The sequence below is a fragment of the Pristiophorus japonicus genome, chromosome 14, assembly GCF_044704955.1.
Source record: "Pristiophorus japonicus isolate sPriJap1 chromosome 14, sPriJap1.hap1, whole genome shotgun sequence".
Lineage (NCBI taxonomy): Eukaryota > Metazoa > Chordata > Chondrichthyes > Pristiophoridae > Pristiophorus > Pristiophorus japonicus.
In genome coordinates, this window is record NC_091990.1 from 71,006,265 (window position 1) to 71,029,656 (window position 23,392).

General features: G+C 47.5%; 1 protein-coding gene across 1 annotated transcript in view; it reads left to right on the forward strand.

The window, feature by feature from the left end:
• The first annotated feature begins 15,706 nt into the window (after nucleotides 1-15,706).
• agbl2 (AGBL carboxypeptidase 2) overlaps nucleotides 15,707-23,392 on the forward strand; it is a 74,800-nt gene continuing 67,114 nt past the window's right edge. Inside the window, exons 1-4 of the mRNA XM_070898721.1 lie at nucleotides 15,707-15,927; nucleotides 18,998-19,040; nucleotides 19,338-19,401; nucleotides 23,258-23,374. Coding sequence (XP_070754822.1) covers nucleotides 15,707-15,927; nucleotides 18,998-19,040; nucleotides 19,338-19,401; nucleotides 23,258-23,374 — 445 coding nt within the window. The remainder of the gene's footprint in view (nucleotides 15,928-18,997; nucleotides 19,041-19,337; nucleotides 19,402-23,257; nucleotides 23,375-23,392) is intronic.

A 23,392-nucleotide genomic window follows, 5' to 3' on the forward strand; every position in this document is an offset into this window, starting at 1 on the left:
GAGTGTTAAAAAAACAAGCCTGAAGGCTCTGTGTTGCAATGCGAGGAGCATTTGTAATAAGGTAGATGAATTAACTGCGCAGATAGCTGTTAACGGATATGATGTAATTGGGATTACGGAGACATGGCTCCAGGGTGACCAAGGCTGGGAACTCAACATCCAGGGGTATTCAATATTCAGGAAGGATTAACAGAAAGGAAAAGGAGGTGGAGTATTGTTACTGGTTAAAGAGGAGATTAATGCAATAGTAAGGAGGGACATTAGCTTGGATGATGTGGAATATGTATGGGTCGAGCTGCGGAACACCAAAGGGCAGAAAACGCTCGTGGGAGTTGTGTACAGTAGTAGTAAGGTTGGGGCTGGCATCAAACAGGAAATTAGGGATGCGTGCAATAAAGGTATAGCAGTTATCATGAGTGACTTTAATCTACATATAGATTGGGCTAACCAAACTGGTAGCAATATGTTGGAGGAGGATTTCCTGGAGTGTATTAGGGATGGTTTTCTAGACCAATATGTCGAGGAATCAACTAGAGAGCTGGCCATCCTAGACTGGGTGTTGTGTAATGAGAAGGGACTAATTAGCAATCTTGTTGTGTGAGGACCCTTGGGGAAGAGTAACCATAATATGGTAGAATTTTTCATTAAGATGGCGAGTGACACAGTTAATTCAAAGACTAGGGTCCTGAACTTAAAGAAAGATAACTTCATAAGAACATAAGAACATAAGAATTAGGAACAGGAGTAGGCCATCTAGCCCCTCGAGCCTGCTCCGCCATTCAATAAGATCATGGTTGATCTGGCCGTGGACTCAGCTCCACTTACCCGCCCTCTCCCCGTAACCCTTAATTCCCTTATTGGTTAAAAATCTATCTATCTGTGACTTGAATACATTCAATGAGCTAGCCTCAACTGCTTCCTTGGGCAGAGAATTCCACAGATTCACAACCCTCTGGGAGAAGAAATTCCTTCTCAACTCGGTTTTAAATTGGCTCCCCCGTATTTTGAGGCTGTGCCCCCTAGTTCTAGTCTCCCCTATCAGTGGAAACAACCTCTCTGCCTCTATCTTGTCTATCCCTTTCATGATTTTAAATGTTTCTATAAGATCACCCCTCATCCTTCTGAACTCCAACGACTAAAGACCCAGTCTACTCAATCTATCATCATAAGGTAACCCCCTCATCTCCGGAATCAGCCTAGTGAATCGTCTCTGTAGCCCCTCCAAAGCCAGTATATCCTTCCTTAAGTAAGGTGACCAAAACTGCACGCAGTACTCCAGCTGCGGCCTCACCAATACCCTGTACAGTTGCAGCAGGACCTCCCTGCTTTTGTACTCCATCCCTCTCGCAATGAAGGCCAACATTCCATTCACCTTCCTGATTACCTGCTGCACCTGCAAACTAACTTTTTGGGATTCATGCACAAAGACCCCCAGGTCCCTCTGCATCTCAGCATGTTGTAATTTCTCCCCATTCAAATAATATTCCCTTTTACTGTTTTTTTCCCCAAGGTGGATGACCTCACACTTTCCGACATTGTATTCCATCTGCCAAACCTTTGCCCATTCGCTTAATCTATCCAAATCTCTTTGCAGCCTCTCTGTGTCCTCTACACAACCCGCTTTCCCACTAGTGTCATCTGCAAATTTTGTTACACTACACTCTGTCCCCTCTTCCAGGTCATCTATGTATATTGTAAACAGTTGTGGTCCCAGCACCAATCCCTGTAGCACACCACTAACCACCGATTTCCAAACCGAAAAGGACCCATTTATCCCGACTCTCTGCTTTCTATTCAATGGTATGAGACGTGAATTGGCTAGAATAGACTGGCAAATGATACTTAAAGGGTTGACGGTGGATAGGCAATGGCAGACATTTGAAGATCGCATGGATGAACTTCAACAATTGTACATCCCTCTCTGGCGTAAAAATAAAACGGGGAAGGTGGCTGAACCGTGACTAACAAGGGAAATTAGGGATAGTGTTAAATCCAAGGAAGAAGCATATAAATTGGCCAGCAAAAGCAACAAACCTGAGGACTAGAAGAAATTTAGAATTCAGCAGAGGAGCACAAAGGGTTTAATTAGGAGGGGGCAAATAGAGTATGAGAATAAGCTTGCAGGGAACATAAAAACTGACTGCAAAAGCTTCTATAGATATGTGAAGAGAAACCGATTAGTGAAGACAAATGTAGGTCCCTTGCAGTCAGATTCAGGTGAATTTATAATGGGGAACAAAGGGGAATGGCAGACCAATTGAACAAATACTTTGGTTCTGTCTTCACTAAGGAAGACACAAATAACCTTCCAGAAATACTAGGGGACCAAGGGTCTAGTGAGAAGGAGGAAATGAAGGAAATCCTTAATAGTCAAGAAATTGTGTTAGGGAAATTGATGGGAATGAAGGCCGATAAATCCCCAGGGCCTGATAGTCTGCATCCCAGAGTATTTAAGGAAGTGGCTCTCGAAATAGTGGATGCATTGGTGGTCATTTTCCAACATTCTATAGATTCTGGATCAGTTCTTATGGATTGGAGGGTAGCCAATGTAACCCCACTTTTTAAAAAAGGAGGGAGAGAATATAGGGAATTATAGACCGATTAGCCTGACATCGGTAGTGGGGAAAAGGTCGGAATCAATTATTAAAGATGTAATAGCAGTGCATTTGGAAAGCAGTGACAGGATCAGTCCAAGTCAGCATGGATTTATGAAAGGGAAATCATGCTTGACAAATTTTCTAGAATTTTTTGAGGATGTAACTAGCAGAGTAGACAAGGGAAAACCAGTGGATGTGGTGTATTTGGACTTTCAAAAGGCTTTTGACAAGGTCCCACACAAGAGATTGGTGTGCAAAATTAAAACACATGTTATTGGGGGTAATGTATTGACGTGGATAGAGAACTGGTTGGCAGACAGGAAGCAAAGAGTAGGAATAAACGGATCCTTTTCAGAATGGCAGGCAGTGACTAGTGGGGTACCGCAAGCTTCAGTGCTGGGACCCCAGCTATTTACAATATATATTAATGATTTAGATGAAGGAATTGAATGTAATATTTCTAAGTTTGCAGATGACACTAAGCTGGATGGCAGTGATGCTAAGAGGCTGCAGGGTGACTTGGACAGGTTAGGTGAGTGGGCAAATGCATGGCAAATGCAGTATAATGTGGATAAATGTGAGGTTATCCACTTTGGTGGCAAAAACACCAAGGCAGAATATTATCTGAATAGTGACAGATTAGGAAAAGGGGAGGTGCAACGAGACCTGGGTGTCATGGTACATCAGTCATTGAAAGTTGGCATGCAGGTACAGCAGGCGGTGAAGAAGGCAAATGGCATGTTGGCCTTCATAGCGAGAGAATTTGAGAATTTGAGTAAGGAGCAGAGAGGTCTTACTGCATTTGTACAGGGCCTTGGTGAGGCCACACCTTGAATATTATGTACAGTTTTGGTCTCCTAATCTGAGGAAGGGCATTCTTGCTATTGGGGGAGTGCAGCGAAGGTTCACCAGACTGATTCCCAGGATGGCAAGACTGGCATATGAAGAAAGACTGGATCGACTAGGCTTATATTCACTGGAATTTAGAAGAATGAGAGGGGATCTCATATAAACATATAAAATTCTGACGGGATTGGACAGGTTAGATGCAGGAAGAATGTTCCCAATGTTCGGAAAGTCCAGAACCAGGGGTCATAGTCTAAGGATAAGGTGTAAGCCATTTAGGACTGAGATGAGGAGAAACTTCTTCACTCAGTAAATTGTGAACCTGTGGAATTATCTACCACAGAAAGTTGTTGAGGCCAGTTCGTTAAATATATTCAAAAGGGAGTTAGATATGGCCCTTCCAGCTAAAGGGATCAAGGGGTTATGGAGAGAAAGCAGGAATGGGGTATTGAAGTTGCATGATCAGCCATGATCGTATTGAATGGTGGTGCAGGCTCGAAGAGCCGAATGGCCTACTCCTGCACCTATTTTCTATGTTTCTATGTTTCTATGTATCTCTACAGTCTGATCTCTCTCCTGTATCTGTACAGTCGGATCTTTCATAGAAAGTGCAGGGGTGAAATTAAGAAGGAAATTAGGAAAGCAAAAAGAGGGCATGAAACAATACTGGCAAGTGGAATCAAAGAAAACCGAAAGATGTTTTACAATTGCATAAAGAGCAAGAGGAAAGAGGCTGGATGTTAATGTAGGTCAGCGAGCACAGTGGTGATGGCTGAACGGGACTTGATGCAAATTTGATGGCTGGATACGGGCAATAGTGTTTTAGATGAGCACAAGCTTAAGATAGGTGAAAGATGGGAGACTAGAGGCTAGAACTAAGGGCCTATTAGGGCCAAAATGGTGATCAATGTGTGGAGGCGGAGGATGTGGGTACGGTACTAAATGAATACTTTGCGGCTGTCTTCACAAAAGAGGGTGACGATGCTGACGTTGAAGTTCAGAAGGAAGGGAGTGAAATATTAGATGGGATAAACATAGTAAAAGAGGAAGTATTAAGGGGTTTAGCATCCTTGAACATAGATAAATCAGCAGGACCAGATGAAATATACCCAAGGCTAATAAAAGAAGCAAGGGAGATAATTGCAGAGGCTCTGGTCATCATTTTCCAATCCTCCCGGTGTACAGTTGTGCCAGAGGATTGGAGAACTGCTAACATTGTACCATTGTTCAAAAAGGGAGGAAGGGATAAACCGAGTAATTACAGGCCAGTTAATTTAACCTTGGTGGTTAGAAAATTACTGGAATCAATTCTGAGGGACAGTATAAACCTTCATTTAGAAAGACACAGATTAATCAAGGACAGTCAGCACAGATTTGTTAAGGGAAGGTCGTGCCTGACTAACATGATTGAGTACTTTGAGGAGGAGTTCATGGAGGGTGGATGAGGGCAGTGTGTTTGATGTAGTGTATATGGATTTTAGCAAGACTTTTGACAAGGTCCTACATGGTGGCCTGATCAAAAAAGTAAAAGCCCATAGTGTTATGTATGTAAACCCGTAATTGCCATGTCTAACCACCTGGAGTCCCAAGGGATCCCACAATCCCTTGGGAGCCCCTGTATATAAGGAGGCCTCACAGGCTGGAGAGGCACTCTGAGATCTGCAATGAAGAACGACAGTTTCACTTACTTTGAGCTTGCAGCATCTAGTCTGACTCTTTATCCAAGACATAACAGTTGGCGACGAGATACAGATAATGAACCCTAATGCAACAATGCAGAGAACTGTGGGCATCCTGGAGAAATTTTCAGAGGGAGATGATTGGGAAACCTTTGTGAAGCGACTTGACCAATACATCGTGGCCAACGAGCTGGAAGGAGAAGCGAACGCTGCCAAACGAAGGGTGATCCTCCTCACCGTTTACGGGGCATCAACGTATGGTCTCATGAAAAACCTGCTCGCTCCATCAAAACCACAGACAAGTCGTACGATGAGTTGTGCACACTGGTCCGGGAGCATCTAAACCCGAAGGAAAGCGTTCTGATGGCGAGGTATCGGTTCTACACGTGCAAGAGGTCTGAAGGCCGAGAAGTGCCGAGCTACGTCGCTGAGCTAAGGCATCTTGCAGGACATTGCGAGTTTGAAGGACACTTGGAACATATGCTCAGGGACTTCTTTGCACTTGGCATTGGCCATGAAGTAATACTTCGCAAATTTTTGACTGTAGAGTCCCCAACCTTGAGTAAAGCCATAGCAATAGCCCAGACATTAATCTCCACCAGTGACAATACCAAGCAAATTTCCCAGCACACTAGTGCTGCTGCAAGTACTGTGAACAAAGTAACGTTGTTTTCGAATCGAAATGTACTTGGCAGGACTTACATGCCTGCAGCTGCACGTCCGCAGATGACTCAGAGTCCGCCATCAAGGGTGGTGAATATAAGGCAGTTAACACCTTGTTGGCACTACGGGGGTGATCATCGATTCCATTCATGCCGCTTCAAAGGATATGTTTGCAAGGGCTGTGGAACAATGGAACATCTCCAACGTATGTGCAGGCGAGCTGCAAACCCTGTTAATTCTGCAAACCACCATGTAGCAGAGGAGTACAGATCCACGGTGGATCATGACAAACCAGAGCCTCAGATCGAGGAGGCAGAGGTATATGGGGTGCACACATTTACCACAAAGTGTCCCCCAATAATGCTGAAGGTTAAATTAAATGGACTCCTGGTGTCCATGGAGCTGGACTCGGGCGCAAGCCAGTCTATAATGAGTAAAAAGACTTTCGATAAGTTGTGGTGCAACAAGGCTTCAAGGTCAGTCCTGACTCCCATTCGTACTAAACTCAGAACGTACACAAAGAAACTGATTCCCATAATTGGCAGTGCTACCGTAATGGTCTCCTACGATGGAGCGGTGCACGAGTTACCACTCTGGGTGGTACCGGACGATGGCCCCACGATGTTCGGCAGGAGCTGGCTGGGAAAGATACACTGGAACTGGGACGACGTCCGAGCGCTTTTGTCCATTGACGACACCTCATATGCCCAAATCCTAAGCAAGTTCCCCTCGCTGTTCGAACCAGGCATCGGGAAGTTCCAAGGAGCAAAAGTATAAAACCATTTAACTCCGGGGGCGTGACCCATCCCTCACAAGGCGAGAGCGGTACCTTACATGATGAGAGAGAGGGTGGCGATCGAGCTGGAAAGGCTACAATGAGAGGGCAGCATTTTACCGATCAAATTCCAACGAGTGGACCAGTCCGATTGTTCCAGTCCTCAAGGGAGACGGCACTGTCAGAATCTGTGGTGATTACAAAGTAACTATCAATCGTTTCTCGCTGCTGGATCAATACCCGCTACCAAAGGCAGACGACCTATTTGTGACGCTGACGGAAAGGAAAACGTTCACGAAGTTGGACTTGACCTCGGCCTACATGACGCAGGAGCTGGAGGAATCTTCAAAAGGCCTCAACACGCACAAAGGTCTTTTCGTTTACAACAGATGCCCGTTTGGAATTCGATCAGCTGTGGCGATATTCCAGAGGAACATGGAAAGCTTGCTAAAGTCGGTCCCGCGCACCGTGGTCTTCCAGGACGACATCTTGGTTACAGGACGGAACACCGTCGAGCACCTGCAGAACCTGGAGGAGGTTCTTAGTCAGCTTAATCATGTGGGGCTCAGGCTAAAACGCTCGAAGTGCGTTTTCCTGGCGCCTGAAGTGGAGTTCCTGGGGAGAAGAATTGCGGCGGACGACATCAGGCCCACCGATTCGAAGACGGAGACAATCAAGAATGCACCGAGACCACAGAATGTGAAGGAGCTGCGGTCGTTTCTAGGACTCCTGAACTATTTTGGTAACTTCTTACTGGGTCTTAGCACATTGTTAGAACCCCTGCACTCTTTACTGCATTATGGAGATGAATGGGTATGGGGTAAAAGCCAAGAAAATGCCTTTGAGAAAACTAGGAAGCTTTTATGTTCAAACAAATTGCTTGTGTTGTACGATCCATGTAAGCGTTTGCTACTAGCATGTGATGCGTCGTCGTATGGGGTCAGGTGTATATTGCAACAAGCTAATGAATTTGGGAAATTGCAACCAGTTGCTTATGCATCCAAAAGTCTGTCTAAGGCTGAGAGGGCCTACAGTATGATCGAAAAAGAAACGTTAGCGTGTGTTTATGGGGTAAAGAAAATGCATCAATATCTGTTCGGGCTCAAATTTGAATTGGAAACCGACCATGAGCCGTTTATATCCCTCTTTTCTGAAAATAAGGGGATAAATACGAATGCATCGGCCGCATCCAGAGATGGGCGCTCACGTTGTCCGCATACAACTACACATCCGCCACAGGCCAGGCACAGAAAACTGTGCCGATGCTCTCAGTAGGCTGCCATTGCCCACCACAGGGGTGGAGATGGCACAGCCCGCAGATTTAGTTATGGTAATGGAAACATTCGAGAGTGAACAATCATCTGTTACCGCCTGACAGATTAGAACCTGGACGAGCCAGGACCCCTTACTGTCCTTAGTAAAACAACTGTGTGCTCCACGGGAGTTGGTCTAGTGTCCCGTTAGAGATGCAGGAAGAAATAAAGCCGTACCAGCGGCACAAAGATGAATGTCCATAGAGGCTGACTGCCTTCTGTGGGGTAATCGGGTAGTTGTGCCAAAAAAGGGCAGAGACACCTTCATTAATGACCTCCACAGTACCCACCCAGGCATCGTAATGATGACAGCTGTTGTGTACCTGTAAAGCATGCACTCCCATGTTCCGCCACCAGGGAGCTAATCGTCTGAAGTTCCAAGGGATCCCAGCATCCCTTGGGAGCACTGTATATAAGGCCTGTTCCTCACTCTGGAGTGTCTTATTAAAGACTGAGGTCACTGTTACTTTAACCTCCCTGTGTGCAGCCTCACCTGTGTTAGGAATACACTACCTGGCGATGAGAATACAAATCCAATGCAAAGATGCAGCAAACTGTGGGCATCCTGGAGAAGTTCTCGGAGGGTGAGGACTGGGAAGCCTATGTCGAACGGCTAGACCAGTACTTTGTAGCCAACGAGCTGGACGGAGAAGGAAGCGCTGCAAAAAGGAGATCGGTCCTCCTCACAGTCTGCGGGGCACCGACCTACAGCCTCATGAAGAATCTTCTGGCTCCGGTGAAACCCACAGATAAGGAGCTGTGTACACTCGTATGAGGAGCTGTGTACCCTGGTTCAGGAGCATCTTAACCCGAGGGAGAGCGTGCTGATGGCGAGGTATCGGTTCTACACGTGCCAGCGATCTGAAGGTCAGGAAGTGGCGAGCTACATCGCCGAGCTAAGGCGACTTGCAGGACAAGGTGAGTTTGATGGCTACCTGGAGCAAATGCTCAGAGACTTTTTTGTACTGGGCGTTGGCCACGAGACCATCCTACGAAAACTTTTGACTGTAGAGACACCGACCTTCAGTAAGGCCATTGCGATAGCACAGGCGTTTATGTCCACCAGTGATAACACCAAACAAATCTCTCAACACACAAGTGCTAGCAATGTTCATAAATTAACTGGAACTGTGTTTGCGAGCAGAAATGTACAGGGCAGAGCCCACGAGTCTGCAACTGCCAGCAGGCCTCAGGTGACCCAGATGACTCCGAATCCCCAACAAAGGATGAATGCAAGGCACAGCAGGGAGTCCGGGGCCCAGAGTCGGCGGCAGTCGGGAGCAGTGTCGAGGAGGTGCGTGGTGAGGCCTATAAAAGGCACAGCAGGGAGTCCGGGGCCCAGCGTCGGCGACAGTCGGGAACAGTGTCGAGGAGGTGCGTGGAGAGGCCTATAAAAGGCCCAGCTTGTGCAGCTACAGGGAGAAGGCAAAAAAGAAGTAGAAAGAAATCAAAAGGTGACGTCACAGCCAAGAGGGTAAGTGATTGGCTGGTGATTGGTGAGTAGTTTTTCTTTTTTCTCTTCTATATCAGTGAGTAACCTTTAGCATTGTTGTTGCCAATTTAAGTGTATATAAGGGTTAAGTCATGGCAGGAGAGCTCGGTCGGGTGTTATGCTCCTCCTGTACCATGTGGGAACTCAGGGACACTTCCGGTGTCCCTGACGATTACGTGTGCGGGAAGTGTATCCGCCTCCAGCTCCTGACAGACCGCGTTGCGGAGTTGGAGCTGAGGGTGGATTCACTCTGGAGCATCCACGATGCTGAGAATGACGTGAGTATCACGTGTAGCGAGTTGGTCGTACCACAGGGAAAGGGTCCACAGCCAGATAGGGAATGGAAGACCAACAGGAAGAGCAGTGCAAGGAAGGTAGTGCAGGAGTCCCCTGTGGTCATCCCCCTGCAAAACAGATACACTGCTTTGGGTACTGTTGAGGGGGATGACTCATCAGGGGAGGGCAGCAGCAGCCAAGTTCATGGCACCGTGGCTGGCTCTGCTGCACAGGAGGGCAGGAAAAAGAGTGGGAGAGCAATAGTGATTGGGGATTCAATGGTGAGGGGAATAGATAGGCGTTTCTGCGGCCGCAACCGAGACTCCAGGATGGTATGTTGCCTCCCTGGTGCAAGGGTCAAGGATGTCTCGGAGCGGGTGCAGGACATTCTAAAAAGGGAGGGAGAACAGCCAGTTGTCGTGGTGCACATTGGTACCAACGACATAGGTAAAAAGAAGGATGAGGTCCTACGAAACGAATTTAAGGAGCTAGGAGCTAAATTAAAAAGTAGGACCTCAAAAGTAGTAATCTCGGGATTGCTACCAGTGCCACGTGATAGTCAGAGTAGGAATCGCAGGATAGCGCAGATGAATACGTGGCTTGAGCAGTGGTGCAACAGGGAGGGATTCAAATTCCTGGGGCATTGGAACCGGTTCTGGGGGAGGTGGGACCAGTACAAACCGGACGGTCTGCACCTGGGCAGGACCGGAACCAATGTCCTAGGGGGAGTGTTTGCTAGTGCTGTTGGGAAGGATTTAAACTGATATGGCAGGGGGATGGGAACCAATGCAGGGAGACAGAGGGAAACAAAAAGGAGGCAAAAGCAAAAGACAGAAAGGAGATGAGGAAAAGTGGAGGGCAGAGAACAAAAAGGGCCACTGTACAGCAAAATTCTAAAAGGACAAAGGGTGTTAAAAGAACAAGCCTGAAGGCTTTGTGTCTTAATGCAAGGAGTATCCGCAATAAAGTGGATGAATTAACTGTGCAAATAGATGTTAACAAATATGATGTGATTGGGATTACGGAGACGTGGCTCCAGGATGATCAGGGCTGGGAACTCAACATCCAGGGGTATTCAACATTCACGAAAGATAGAATAAAAGGAAAAGGAGGTGGGGTAGCATTGCTGGTTAAGGAGCAAATTAAGGCAATAGTTCGGAAGGACATTAGCTTGGATGATGTGGAATCTATATGGGTAGAGCTGCAGAATACCAAAGGACAAAAAACGTTAGTGGGAGTTGTGTACAGACCTCCAAACAGTAGTAGTGATGTTGGGGAGGGCATCAAACAGGAAATTAGGGGTGCGTGCAATAAAGGTGCAGCAGTTATAATGGGTGACTTTAATATGCACATAGATTGGGTTAACCAAACTGGAAGCAATACGGTAGAGGAGGATTTCCTGGAGTGCATAAGGGATGGTTTTTTAGACCAATATGTCGAGGAACCAACTAGGGGGGAGGCCATCTTAGACTGGGTGTTGTGTAATGAGAGAGGATTAATTAGCAATCTCGTTGTGCGAGGCCCCTTGGGGAAGAGTGACCATAATATGGTGGAATTCTGCATTAGGATGGAGAATGAAACAGTTAATTCAGAGACCATGGTCCAGAACTTAAAGAAGGGTAACTTTGAAGGTATGAGGCGTGAATTGGCTAGGATAGATTGGCGAATGATACTGAAGGGGTTGACTGTGGATGGGCAATGGCAGACATTTAGAGACCGCATGGATGAACTACAACAATTGTACATTCCTGTCTGTTGTAAAAATAAAAAAGGGAAGGTGGCTCAACCGTGGCTATCAAGGGAAATCAGGGATAGCATTAAAGCCAAGGAAGTGGCATACAAATTGGCCAGAAATAGCAGAGAACCCGGGGACTGGGAGAAATTTAGAATTCAGCAGAGGAGGACAAAGGGTTTGATTAGGGCAGGGAAAATGGAGTATGAGAAGAAGCTTGCAGGGAACATTAAGACGGATTGCAAAAGTTTCTATAGATATGTAAAGAGAAAAAGGTTAGTAAAGACAAACGTAGGTCCCCTGCAGTCAGAATCAGGGGAAGTCATAACGGGGAACAAAGAAATGGCGGACCAATTGAACAAGTACTTTGGTTCGGTATTCACTGAGGAGGACACAAACAACCTTCCGGATATAAAAGGGGTCGGAGGGTCTAGTAAGGAGGAGGAACTGAGGGAAATCCTTATTAGTCGGGAAATTGTGTTGGGGAAATTGATGGGATTGAAGGCCGATAAATCCCCAGGGCCTGATGGACTGCATCCCAGAGTACTTAAGGAAGTGGCCTTGGAAATAGTGGATGCATTGACAGTCATTTTCCAACATTCCATTGACTCTGGATCAGTTCCTATGGAGTGGAGGGTAGCCAATGTAACCCCACTTTTTAAAAAAGGAGCGAGAGAGAAAACAGGGAATTACAGACCGGTCAGCCTGACATCGGTAGTGGGTAAAATGATGGAATCAATTATTAAGGATGTCATCGCAGTGCATTTGGAAAGAGGTAATATGATAGGTCCAAGTCAGCATGGATTTGTGAAAGGGAAATCATGCTTGACAAATCTTCTGGAATTTTTTGAGGATGTTTCCAGTAGAGTGGACAAGGGAGAACCAGTTGATGTGGTATATTTGGACTTTCAGAAGGCTTTCGACAAGGTCCCACACAAGAGATTAATGTGTAAAGTTAAAGCACATGGGATTGGGGGTAGTGTGCTGACATGGATTGAGAACTGGTTGTCAGACAGGAAGCAAAGAGTAGGAGTAAATGGGGACTTTTCAGAATGGCAGGCAGTGACTAGTGGGGTACCGCAAGGTTCTGTGCTGGGGCCCCAGCTGTTTACACTGTACATTAACGATTTAGACGAGGGGATTAAATGTAGTATCTCCAAATTTGCGGATGACACTAAGTTGGGTGGCAGTGTGAGCTGCAAGGAGGATTCTATGAGGCTGCAGAGCGACTTGGATAGGTTAGGTGAGTGGGCAAATGCATGGCAGATGAAGTATAATGTGGATAAATGTGAGGTTATCCACTTTGGTGGTAAAAACAGAGAGACAGACTATTATCTGAATGGTGACAGATTAGGAAAAGGGGAGGTGCAAAGAGACCTGGGTGTCATGGTACATCAGTCATTGAAGGTTGGCATGCAGGTACAGCAGACGGTTAAGAAAGCAAATGGCATGTTGGCCTTCATAGCGAGGGGATTTGAGTACAAGGGCAGGGAGGTGTTGCTACAATTGTACAGGGCCTTGGTGAGGCCACACCTGGAGTATTGTGTACAGTTTTGGTCTCCTAACCTGAGGAAGGACATTCTTGCTATTGAGGGAGTGCAGCGAAGGTTCACCAGACTGATTCCCGGGATGGCGGGACTGACCTATCAAGAAAGACTGGATCAACTGGGCTTGTATTCACTGGAGTTCAGAAGAATGAGAGGGGACCTCATAGAAACGTTTAAAATTCTGACGGGGTTAGACAAGTTAGATGCAGGAAGAATGTTCCCAATGTTGGGGAAGTCCAGAACCAGGGGACACAGTCTAAGGATAAGGGGGAAGCCATTTAGGACCGAGATGAGGAGGAATTTCTTCACCCAGAGAGTGGTGAACCTGTGGAATTCTCTACCACAGAAAGTTATTGAGGCCAATTCACTAAATATATTCAAAAAGGAGTTAGATGAAGTCCTTACTACTAGGGGAATCAAGGGGTATGGTGAGAAAGCAGGAATGGGGTACTGAAGTTGCATGTTCAGCCATGAACTCATTGAATGGCGGTGCAGGCTAGAAGGGCCGAATGGCCTACTCCTGCACCTATTTTCTATGTCTATGTCTATGTCTAATTCACACCTTGTTGGCATTGTGGAGGCTTCCATTCAGCCTATTCATGCTGCTTCAAAGGGTATGTTTGCAAGAGCTGTGGAACAATGGGGCACCTCCAACGAGCATGTCGACTATGCAGGCCCATTCTTGGGAAAAATGTTTTTAGTGGTTGTAGATGCCTACTCCAAATGGATTGAATGTGTGATAATGTCGGCAAGCACATCCGCTGCCACCATTGAAAGCCTACAGGCCATGTTTGCCATGCACGGCCTGCCTGATATCCTTGTATGTGACAATGGGCCATGCTTTACCAGTGCCGAATTCAAGGAATTCATGACACACAATGGGGTCAAACATGTCACGTCTGCCCCTTTTAAGCCAGCGTTCAATGGTCAGGCAGAATGAGCAGTTCAAACAATCAAGCAGAGCTTGAAAAGGGTAACTGAAGGCTCACTGCAGACTCGCTTATCCCGAGTCCTGCTCAGTTACAGCACAAGACCCCACTCGCTCACCGGGGTCTCCCCCCCTGCTGAACTGCTCATGAAAAGGGCATTTAAGGCAAGGATCTCGTTAGTCCACCCTGATCTACATGAACAGGTAGGGAGCAGGCGGCTTCAACTGAATACATATCGTGATCGCGCAAATGTGTCACGCGAAATTGAAGTAAGTGATCCTGTATTTGTGTTGAACTATGGACAAGGTCCCGTGGCTTCCTGGCACTGTTTTGGCCAAAGAGGGGAGTAGGGTGTTTGTGGTCAAACTCTCAAATGGAGTCACCTGCAGAAAACACTTGGACCAAACCAAACTCAGATTTACGGACTATCCAGAACAACCCACAATAGACTCTACCTTTTTCGACCCTCCAACATACACAAGTGGCAACCGACACAGCGATTGACCACGAAGCAGAACCCATCACCCGCAGCAGCCCAGCAGGGCTCACCACCCCCAGCAGCCCAGCAAGGCCAGCTGCACAGCAGCCCAGCAAGGGCCCAACAAACGATTCACCAAAACCAGCATTTGCATCGAGACGATCAACCAGGGAAAGGAAGACCCCAGATCGACTCACATTGTAAATAGTTACACTGTTGACTTTGAGGGGTGGGGGGAGTGTTGTTGTGTATGTAAACCTGTAATTACCATGTCTAACCACCAGAGAGCTTATCCCCTGGAGTTCCAAAGGATCCCACAATCCTTTAGGAGCACCTGTATTTAAGGAGGCCTCACAGGCTGGAGTGGCATTCTGAGATCTGTAATAAAGGACTATGGTCACACCTTACTTTGAGCTCGCAGTATCTAGTCTGACTCTTTATCCAAGACATAACAGACATGGGATCCAAGGGAGAGTGGAAAATTGGATCCAAAATTCAGTGGTAGGAAGCAAAGGATACTGGTTGATGGGTGTTTTTGTGACTGGAAGGATGTTTCCAGTGGGGTTCCGCAGGGCTCAGTACTGGGTCCCTTACTTTTTGTGGTATATATTAATGAAGCATTGCAGCGAGGAAGATCGAGACGAGCGTTGGTGCGATGGCACAGCCCTGCTTGACCTCGGTCTGCACATGCATTGAGCCCATGGTGGATCCGTTGGTCAGGATCGCGGTTTGCATGTAATCGTGAAGCAGGCAGAGGATGGTGACAACATTTTGAGGACAGCCGAATTTGAGAAGGACACTCCATAATCCCTCACGGTTGACAGAGTCGAAGGCGTTTGTGAGGTCAAAGAAAGCCCTGTACAGAGGTTGGTGCTGCTCCCTACATTGTTCTTGTATTTGTCGCGCGGTGAAGATCATGTCCGTTGTGCCCCTTAGCGGGCGGAATCCGCATTGCGACTCTGGGAGGAGCTCTTCAGCCACTGGGAGGAGACGATTCAGGAGGATTCTTGCGATGATTTTTCCTGCGGCAGACTGCAGGGAAACTCCTATGTAATTACCGCAATTGGACTTGTCACCTTTCTTGAAGATGGTCACGATTACGGCGTCTCTGAGATCCCCTGGCATGCTCTCCTCCTTCCAGATAAAAGAGATGAGATCATGGATTCGCGCCAGTAGTGCTTCTCCGCCCTGCTTTAGTACTTCGGTGGGGATTCCATCAGCTCCTGAGGCCTTGTTGTTTTTCAGTTGTAGGAGGTCTTTTTCAACCTCATGCCGGGCTAGAGTGCAGTTAATCTACAAGACAAGCAGGAAATTGTTCAATCTCTGACACCTCCAGCCCAGATCCAAGGTTGTTTCAACCTCTGTCGTTGAATTACAATATGCAGACCACGCTTGCGTTTGTGCATTCGGAGTCTGAGCTCCAAACCATTGTTAACACCTTCACTGAAGCGTACGAGAGTCTGGGCCTTACATTCAACATCATTAAGACAAAGCTTCTTTACCAATCTGCCCCTGCCACACAGTACTGTTCCCTGATTATAAAGATCCATGACGAGATCTTGGACAAAGTGGACCACTTCCCTTACCATTGGAGCCTACTGTCAGCAAGGACAGACATCGATGACGAAGTCCAACACCGCCCTCAGTGCTCAGTGTGCCAGTGCAGCCTTCAGCCACCTGAGGAAAAGAGTGTTTGAAGCCCAGGATCGCAAACCCAGCACCAAGTTCGTGGTCTACAGAGCAGCAGTGATACCCACCCACCTGTATGGCTCAGAGACATGGACTATGTAAAGCACTGGAGAGGAACCACCAACGCTGTCTCCGCAAAATCCTGAAAATCCACTGGGAGGATGGGCGTACCAATGTCAGTGTTCTCGCTCAGGCCAACACCCAGCATTGAGGCATTGACCACGCTCGATCAGCTCCGCTGGGTGGGCCAATCGTCACATGCCCGATACGGGACTCTCAAAACAAGCGCTCTACTCCGAGCTATGTCATGGCAGGCGAGCCCAGGAGGGCAGAGAAAATGCTTCAAAGTCACCCTCAAAGCCTCCTTGAAAAAATGTAATATCCCCACCGATTCTTCAGAATCCCTGGCCCAAGTCCGCTCAAAGTGGAGGAGGAGCATTCGAGAAGGAACACTTAGAGTCTCTTCACTGAGAGCATGCTGAAGCAAAGTACAAACAGCAGCAGGAGCGCACGACAACCCAAGCACCCCACCCACCCGTTCCTCCAACCACCCTCTGCCCCACCTGTGGCAGAGGCTGTGGATCCTGCATTGGTCGCATCAGTCACCTTAGAAGTGGAGCTGAGTCCATGATCAGATCAGCCATGATCTTATTGAATGGCGGAGCAGGCTCGAGGGGCCGAATGGCCTAATCCTGCTCATATTTCTTATGTTCTTATTTTATTGTGGAAGTAAGTCATTCTCGACTCTGGGCAACTGTCTAAGAAGAAGAGATGATATATTAATGATTTAGACTTCATTGTAGGGGGCATGATAAAGAAATTTGTAGATGGTACAAAAATTGGCCGTGTGGTTGAGAGTGAGGAGGAAAGCTCCAGATTGCAGGAAGATATCGATCAATTGGTCATTGGGCAGAAAAATGGCAAATGGAATTCAAACCGCAAATAGTGTGAGGTAATGCATTTTGAGGAGGGGCTACAAGGCAAGGGAATATACAATAAATGGGAGGATACTGAGAGGTGCGGAGGAACAGAGGGACCTTGGAGTATATGTCCACAGATTGCAAAGGTAGCAGGTCAGGTCGATAAGGTGGTTAAGAAGGCGTATGGAATTCTTGCCATTATTAGCCAAGGGGTAGAATACAAGAGCAGGGAGGTTATGCTTGAGCTGTATAAAACACTGGTTAGGCCACAGCTGGAGTACTGCATGCAGTTCTGGTCACCACATTACAGGAAAGATGTGATTGCACTAGAGAGGGTACAGAGGAGATTTACGAGGATGTTGCCTGGACTGGAGAATTTTAGCTATGAGGAACGATTGGATAGACTGGGGTTGTTTTTTTTGGAACAGAGGAGGTTGAGGGGAGACATTATTGAGCTGTATAAAATTATGAGGGTCCTAGGTAGAGTGGATAGGACAGACCTATTTCCTTTAGCAGAGGGGTCAACAACGGGGGCACAGATTTAAGGTAGTTAGTAGAAGGATTAGAGGGGAGATGAGGCAATATTTCTTCACCCAGAGGGCGATGGGGGTCTGGAAGTCACTGTCTGAAAGGGTGGAAGAAGCCCTCAGTACTTGTGCACCTTAAAGAGCCGCAACCTATAGGGCTACAGACCTCATCCTGGAAGGGGGGATTAGCTTGGGTGACTCTTTGTCAGCCGGAACGGACACGATGGGCTGAATGGCCTCCTTCTGTGTTGTACTTTTTCTATGATTCCTACGTCTGCAAAGTCTGATCTCTCTCCTGTACCTGTAGTCTGATCTCCTGTATCTGTACAATCTGGTCTCCTGTATCTGTACAGTCGGATCTCTCTCCTGTACCTGTACAGTCTGATCTCCTGTATCTGTACAATCTGGTCTCCTGTATCTGTACAGTCGGATCTCCTGTATCTCTACAGTCTGATCTCCTGTATCTGTACAGTTTGATCTCCTGTATCTGTACAGTCTGATCTCTCTCCTGTATCTGTACAGTTTGATCTCCTGTATCTGTACAATCTGGTCTCCTGTATCTGTACAGTCGGATCTCTCTCCTGTACCTGTACAGTCTGATCTCCTGTATCTGTACAATCTGGTCTCCTGTATCTGTACAGTCGGATCTCCTGTATCTCTACAGTCTGATCTCCTGTATCTGTACAGTTTGATCTCCTGTATCTGTACAGTCTGGTCTCCTGTATCTGTACAGTCTAGTCTCCTGTATCTGTACAGTCGGATCTCTCGCCTGTATCTGTACAGTCGGATCTCCTGTATCTCTACAGTCTGATCTCTCTCCTGTATCTGTACAGTTTGATCTCCTGTATCTGTACAATCTGGTCTCCTGTATCTGTACAGTCGGATCTCTCTCCTGTACCTGTACAGTCTGATCTCCTGTATCTGTACAATCTGGTCTCCTGTATCTGTACAGTCGGATCTCCTGTATCTCTACAGTCTGATCTCCTGTATCTGTACAGTTTGATCTCCTGTATCTGTACAGTCTGGTCTCCTGTATCTGTACAGTCGGATCTCTCTCCTGTACCTGTACAGTCTGATCTCCTGTATCTGTACAGTCTAGTCTCCTGTATCTGTACAGTCGGATCTCTCGTCTGTATCTGTACAGTCGGATTTCCTGTATCTCTACAGTCTGATCTCCTGTATCTGTACAGTCTGATCTCTCTCCTGTATCTGTACAGTCTGATCTCTCTCCTGTATCTTTACAGTCTGATCTCCAGTATCTGTACAGTCTGATCTCTCTCCTGTATCTTTACAGTCTGATCTCCAGTATCTGTACAGTCTGATCTCCTGTATCTGTACAGTCTGGTCTCCTGTATCTGTACAGTCTGGTCTCCTGTATCTGTACAGTCGGATCTCTCGCCTGTATCTGTACAGTCTGATCTCCTGTATCTGTACAGTCTGATCTCTCTCCTGTATCTGTACAGTCTGATCACTCTCGTGTGCTTGTGTCTGTAGACGGCTGATGTTCTGATCTCTATCTTTTCTCTTTTTGAAGGTGGGATATGTGTCCAGCAGCTGCCAGACTCTTGGACCTCGAGGTAAAGCCATTTAGCTCATCCTGTTCAATTTTCCTTTTGTTGCATTATTAGTCTTTAATTGAAGGTGTGACAGGGGGAGGGGGTGCTTCTAGAGCAGCGATGATGCTAACTTAGGGCGCTGTGTGGCGAGGAAGACATTTCAAAAGCATGTTTGCGAAGTACCTTCTCAAACCTGAGGCTGTACAACAGCTTTGTCCTGGTTCTGTCCGCTTGCCGAGGAGTTGACCTGGGATGTCCCAAGATGTGTGTTTGAATTGCTTCTGGTGAAACTCATTATTGTTGCTGTTGTGTTTTCAGGTGCTGCAGCATCCCTATGAGAGCTTCATACGCTATCACCTGCAACATTACGGCTATTACACAGGTTAGCACCAACCACAGCTCTCTGTCTTGTAAATAGGAGCCTGCATTTTCGCTAGGGGAGCATGGTTCACTGGCTGTTGGGGGGGGGTTTCAGACAGACTGGGTGCAGATCTGGACAAGTGCAGAGGCATAAATTTAAAAGGAAGGAGACAATTAAAGGGGAAGTATCAGAATAGGGAGTGGACAAAAATTCTGAGAGGTCCAGAAGGCATTTCAACCCATTAGCAGCCTTTCCAAAGGCTGACATAGGAGAGGCTTTAGTAAATGGGAGGGGCTTTAGTAAATGGGAGGGGGCTTTAGTAAATGGGAGGGGCTTTAGTAAATGGGAGGGGCTTTAGTAAGTGGGAGGGGTTTTAATAAATAGGAGGGGTTTTAGTAAACGGGAGGGGCTTTAGTAAATAGGAGGGGTTTTAGTAAATGGGAGGGGCTTTAGTAAATGGGAGGGGGCTTTAGTAAATGGGAGGGGCTTTAGTAAAATGGGAGGGGCTTTAGTAAGTGGGAGGGGTTTTAGTAAATAGGAGGGGTTTTAGTAAATGGGAGGGGCTTTAGTAAATAGGAGGGGTTTTAGTAAATAGGAGGGGTTTTGTAAATGGGAGGGGTTTCAGTAAATGGGAGGGGCTTTAGTAAATGGGAGGGGCTTTAATAAATGGAGAAAATGAAGGGAGAACACACCCCAAACGCAGTTTACGAGTCTGCAGGCAATGACCGATGTCTCTTTGATGGGTGCTGACCTGAAGGGTCTGCTTGAGGCCGTTGTAAGGAGGGTGGCCCTCTGTGCCACTTCACGTGGACATCCCCATTAGTCAGCACTGCCAAATATAGCTGGAGGCAAGTCTGAGGCTAGAGCTGAACGACTCTGTCACTGGCAGTCCCCGAAAACAAGTACTGAATTCTGAGAACCTTAAGTGCCACCAAGAAAAAGAACACAAAAGCATGGACAAAATGGCTAAAGTACGAGGGGTAACATTACCATGCCCACCTGTGATCGTTCAGGGAATTACCACTGTCCTGGAGGCCCATTTGACTGGGACCTCGTTTTGCCCATTAATTCGCTGGGCCAGAAAGATCAAGTAGTGACACAAGGCCGGTCCTTGCTGTCACACTGCCCCCACCTCCCCACCTCGACACTGCAGAACTGAGTGGGCGGAGTTTTGGCAGGCAGGACTCCTGACCATTTTCTGGGCACCAATTTACAGGATTTACACAAACAGTGGGATCATGAAAATGCCAGAGCGGATTAATGTGCCCGTCATGGAAACTGATGAGCAACTGAGACCTTTAGCAGGTGGCTCAGTGAACTGTACTGGCCTAACACTGTTCCTATGGAGTGGAGGGTAGCCAATGTAACCCCACTTTTAAAAAAAGGAGGGAGAGAGAAAACAGGGAATTATAGACCGGTCAGCCTGACATCGGTAGTGGGTAAAATGATGGAATCAATTATTAAGGATGTCATAGCAGCGCATTTGGAAAGAGGTGACATGATAGGTCCAAGTCAGCATGGATTTGTGAAAGGGAAATCATGCTTGACAAATCTTCTGGAACTTTTTGAGGTTGTTTCCAGTAGAGTGGACAAGGGGGAACCAGTTGATGTGGTATATTTGGACTTTCAGAAGGCTTTCGACAAGGTCCCACACAAGAGATTAATGTGCAAAGTTAAAGCACATGGGATTGGGGGTAGTGTGCTGACATGGATTGAGAACTGGTTGGCAGACAGGAAGCAAAGAGTAGGAGTAAATGGGTACTTTTCAGAATGGCAGGCAGTGACTAGTGGGGTACCGCAAGGTTCTGTGCTGGGGCCCCAGCTGTTTACATTGTACATTAATGATTTAGATGAGGGGATTAAATGTAGTATCTCCAAATTTGCGGATGACACTAAGTTGGGTGGCAGTGTGAGCTGCGAGGAGGATGCTATGAGGCTGCAGAGTGACTTGGATAGGTTAGGTGAGTGGGCAAATGCATGGCAGATGAAGTATAATGTGGATAAATGTGAAGTTATCCACTTTGGTGGTAAAAACAGAGACAGACTATTATCTGAATGGTGACAGATTAGGAAAAGGGGAGGTGCAAAGAGACCTGGGTGTCATGGTACATCAGTCATTGAAGGTTGGCATGCAGGTACAGCAGGCGGTTAAGAAAGCAAATGGCATGTTGGCCTTCATAGCGAGGGGATTTGAGTACAGGGGCAGGGAGGTGTTGCTGCAGTTGTACAGGGCCTTGGTGAGGCCACACCTGGAGTATTGTGTACAGTTTTGGTCTCCTAACCTGAGGAAGGACATTCTTGCTATTGAGGGAGTGCAGCGAAGGTTCACCAGACTGATTCCCGGGATGGCGCGACTGACCTATCAAGAAAGACTGGATCAACTGGGCTTGTATTCACTGGAGTTCAGAAGAATGAGAGAGGACCTCATAGAAACGTTTAAAATTCTGACGGGGTTAGACAGGTTAGATGCAGGAAGAATGTTCCCAATGTTGGGGAAGTCCAGAACCAGGGGACACAGTCTAAGGATAAGGGGGAAGCCATTTAGGACCGAGATGAGGAGGAATTTCTTCACCCAGAGAGTGGTGAACCTGTGGAATTCTCTACCACAGAAAGTTGTTGAGGCCAATTCACTAAATATATTCAAAAAGGAGTTAGATGAAGTCCTTACTACTAGGGGAATCAAGGGGTATGGTGAGAAAGCAGGAATGGGGTACTGAAGTTGCATGTTCAGCCATGAACTCATTGAATGGCGGTGCAGGCTAGAAGGGCCGAATGGCCTACTCCTGCACCTATTTTCTATGTTTCGATGTTTCTATGCTACTCAGGAGTGCCACCTTCAGGGATTTGATGGAATTACCACCCCAATGCCAAGTACAGTCTCACGGACTTGCCAAAAATGGGGCTGAGCTGACTCAATGCACAGGCACAGGGAAAGTTTTCCAAGAGAGCACCGGGGCATTGGGAAATCCAGCAAGGAGCAACAACAACAGCTTACATTTATAAATATCGGTAACTCAGTAAAACGTCCCAAGGTGCTTGCTTCACAGGAGCGATTCTCAAACACAGACAGCAGGACAAATGAACAAAAACTTAATCAAAGAGGTTGGTTTTAAGGAGCATCTTAAAGGAGAAGAGAGAGGCGGAGAGGTTTGGGGCGGAAATTCCCGAGCTTGGGGCCCAGCCACTGATGGTTGAAACTGGGGTTGCTCAAGAGGGCAGAATTTGAATAGTCAAATCTGGAAGGTAACAAATGAGGTTTTCAGCAGCAGATGAGCTGAGTCAGGGGCGATGTTACAGTGCAGCACTTAAAGGTGGGCAATTAGCCGTAAAATGACAGGTTGTAAGTCGGGGGGTGGGGAATGGGGGCTCCCTCTGACGCTGTGGGCATAACCTCCAGTAAAATGCACGTGCCAGCGAGGAGGTGGCCCACTGAATCCAGGCGGAGCCCCAGAAGTGGGATGGGCCAGCGTGCCCCTTGCCCCCCGTTGTTCCCCATTACACCCCGGGGGGGGGAACCATTTCAGTCGCTGAGTCCGACCATCGCCCTGTCGCACACAATCGTCCAATCGTGCCGAAGCTACAGGGGACGCTTCTCCTGCAGACGGTGAATCGGGACCCCCGCACCTTGGACCCTCACCCCGGACCCTCACCACACCCCCTCCCACACACAACCCACCTCTCTCCCCCATCCTCACCCTCACCCCCTTCACCCTATCCGCTTCCCACTACCCCCCTTCACCCTCTCCCCCAGCCCCCCACTCCCAGACACTGTCTCCCCCGGGGCAGGCAGTGTCTGAGTGGGAGTGGGTCACGAGCCGCGGGCCATTGCTGGGTGGACGATGAGACTGAGCGAGCTGCACCGATTGTGTTGTGACAGGGCGCTGGGAGTCCCACAGGATGGAGACACAAAGTTGGCAGCAGGAGGACGGTCTGCTGTCCGACCAGAACCAGCCCGAGACTGACGGCTCCGCCACTGAGGCCCAGAAATACAACTGTGAGTCCGTGTGGGGGG